Source organism: Otolemur garnettii, unplaced genomic scaffold (genome assembly GCF_000181295.1).
Source record: "Otolemur garnettii isolate 467f Iridium unplaced genomic scaffold, OtoGar3 scaffold00011, whole genome shotgun sequence".
Taxonomy (NCBI): domain Eukaryota; kingdom Metazoa; phylum Chordata; class Mammalia; order Primates; family Galagidae; genus Otolemur; species Otolemur garnettii.
Genome location: NW_003852406.1, coordinates 16,439,313 through 16,441,664, shown reverse-complemented (window position 1 = coordinate 16,441,664; position 2,352 = coordinate 16,439,313). Strand labels below are relative to the sequence as shown.

General features: G+C 52.8%; 1 protein-coding gene across 1 annotated transcript in view; it reads left to right on the top strand.

The window, feature by feature from the left end:
* The first annotated feature begins 809 nt into the window (after window positions 1-809).
* Window positions 810-2,352, top strand: part of PPIB (peptidylprolyl isomerase B) — a 6,329-nt gene continuing 4,786 nt past the window's right edge. The window contains exons 1-2 of the mRNA XM_003784414.3: window positions 810-1,128; window positions 1,846-1,959. Coding sequence (XP_003784462.1) covers window positions 994-1,128; window positions 1,846-1,959 — 249 coding nt within the window. The 5' untranslated portion in view covers window positions 810-993. The remainder of the gene's footprint in view (window positions 1,129-1,845; window positions 1,960-2,352) is intronic.

Below are 2,352 nucleotides of genomic sequence, written 5' to 3'. Positions count from 1 at the left end.
ATGCCACGGGACTCTGCCCAGGGGGACAGCTTGAGGCTCTGTCTCAAAAAAACAAACAAACAAACAAACAAAAAACAGTAAGCACAGCAAAGTGACAGGCACTTAAGTAAGAAAGGAAGCGGGTTTATTTATGTAGAGACAGTCTCACTTTGTCACCCTTGGTAGAGTGCTGTCGCGTCACAGTTCACAGCACCTCAAACTCCTGGGCTTAAGTGATTCTCTTGCCTCAGCCTCTGGAGTAGCTGGGACTACAGGCGCCCGCCACAACACCCGGCTATTTTTAGAGATGAGGACTCGCTCTTGCTCAGACTGGTCTAGATCTCGTGGCTATCCACCTGCTTGGGCCTCCCAGAGTGCTAGGACTATAGGCGTGAGCCGCCGCGCCCGGCCTTGGAGGCGGGTTTTAAAGCAAGTTTTGTAAGACAAGCACAAGGAACCGGACGAGGTCATACTCTGGACAAGGATAAACGTCTCCGGAGTTTCTGGAAGCTACCATACTTAAACCCAATTTGGTGGTAACTCAAGCCTAACTAGACTAATACAGTGACGACGGTCTTCTCTGCCCTATCCCGGCCAAAAGAGGAGCGGTTCCAGAAAGGCGGGGCGGCGAGACGAACGACTTGGCACGCTGGGTCTTGTAGGCTCTCCAAAGACCCACGCCCCGCTGAGTCTCCAGGAGTGCCGCCTTCCGCTGACCGCCTTCCTGCGGGTGGGAGTGGGCGAGCTGGGATCCAATGAGGAAGCAATAACGTGGCAGCCACCCACGAGCCCGCTAATCCCCCCGCCCAGCCGGGAGCCGAGCTCCGCCCCCGAGCGGGACCTACCATCCAGCGCCGCGAAGGAGGGGGGAAAACAGTGCCCTCTCCAGCTGGGAGTCCGGGAGGAGCCCCAGCACCCCCCGCTGCGTTCAGTGGCGGTGCCGACGCTCCGGCAGCGGCGGCCCCACCCTCTTCCGGCCCTCGCTTCTCTGGCCGAGTTCACCCCTGCCGGTGCATGCTGCGCCTCTCGGAGCGGAACATGAAGGTGCTTTTGGCTGTGGCCCTCGTTGTGGGCTCCGTCTTCTTCCTGCTGCTGCCAGGACCCTCCACGGCCGATGAGAAGAAAAAGGGCCCCAAAGTCACCGTCAAGGTCTGGGCTCTCCTCTCTCGCCCTGTCGCGCGGCCCACCCTCTGCCGTCTGGGGTCTGGCCTCGGCGCCCCTGGCCAGTGATGTCCAAGATTTAGGGTCTCGGAGCTCGAGCCTGGGCGGCTTTGGCTTACGCTTTGCCCCTCCCTAGCTCCCAGCTGTGGCCTCATGGCACCTGAGCCGTCTTACCCATTCTGACCAAGGAACGATCCTCTCCGACGGCCCCTGCCCTGACCCGACCCAGGGACTTACTTGGTTATTTGGTGCTCGGGATGCCAGCAGGGGTAGACGCTGGCAGATTCAGTCTTTTTGCAAACACTCAGCGCTGCTGGGGAGATGGTGAAGAATCACGCCTGGCCAATTATGAATCCTTTCCTTAAGCCAATTTTGGGGTATTTCCAGTAACAGAGCACAGTAAATGCACTTTAAATTTGCATGGTAAGCTTAGACTTCCCTCCTTCTGGGTTTTCTTTATGTTAATTTCTAGAATTTGGGGCTTATCCTATAGTCTAAGGAGAATGTAAACAAACATGTTTTCCAGGAATAGGATCTGAAGCATTCATTAGATTCTCACTGGGTTTTTTGCTTACACCAAAATCAGTTTCAGAATCCTTCTCTAGAAATACGGCTTTGTTTTCTGGCCCATCCTCCTTTTATGCCCTACTTTCCCTAGCAAGGCCCTCTTAAAGAAACTAAGTATCAAATGGTCTTTTTCCTCAGGTGTACTTTGACCTACGAATTGGAGATGAAGATGTAGGCAGAGTGGTCTTTGGTCTGTTTGGAAAGACTGTTCCAAAAACAGTGGATAATTTCGTGGCCTTAGCTACAGGAGAGGTAAGTGGCCAGAGTAGAGGTTGTCAACTCAAATGAAGTGAAGTTTGTAGTAGGGGTGGCAGCTAACTGAACTGCAGTGTGAAGCTGGGCTGTAGTAGTAGCCCTCTCTGGGTACCAACTGACTTTTGTCCTGGGATCCTAGTTTTTTCCTGCCTGAAGAGTAAAGGGGCTACAACTTCCCAAGTAGGCTTCACATTGGGTGATGGCACCAGGTTTCAAGGGAACAATAGTGCCTCCTTTGAGAAAGTTTTTGTTTTAACTTTCCATCAACCCTGCAGATGACCTTTTTCTTCAGGAAATTTTCTTGCATTTGTTCATATGATTGGAAGAAATGACAGAGTCATTATGTGAAGTAGAATTTTGTAAAGTCTGGCTCAGCACCTATAGCTCAAG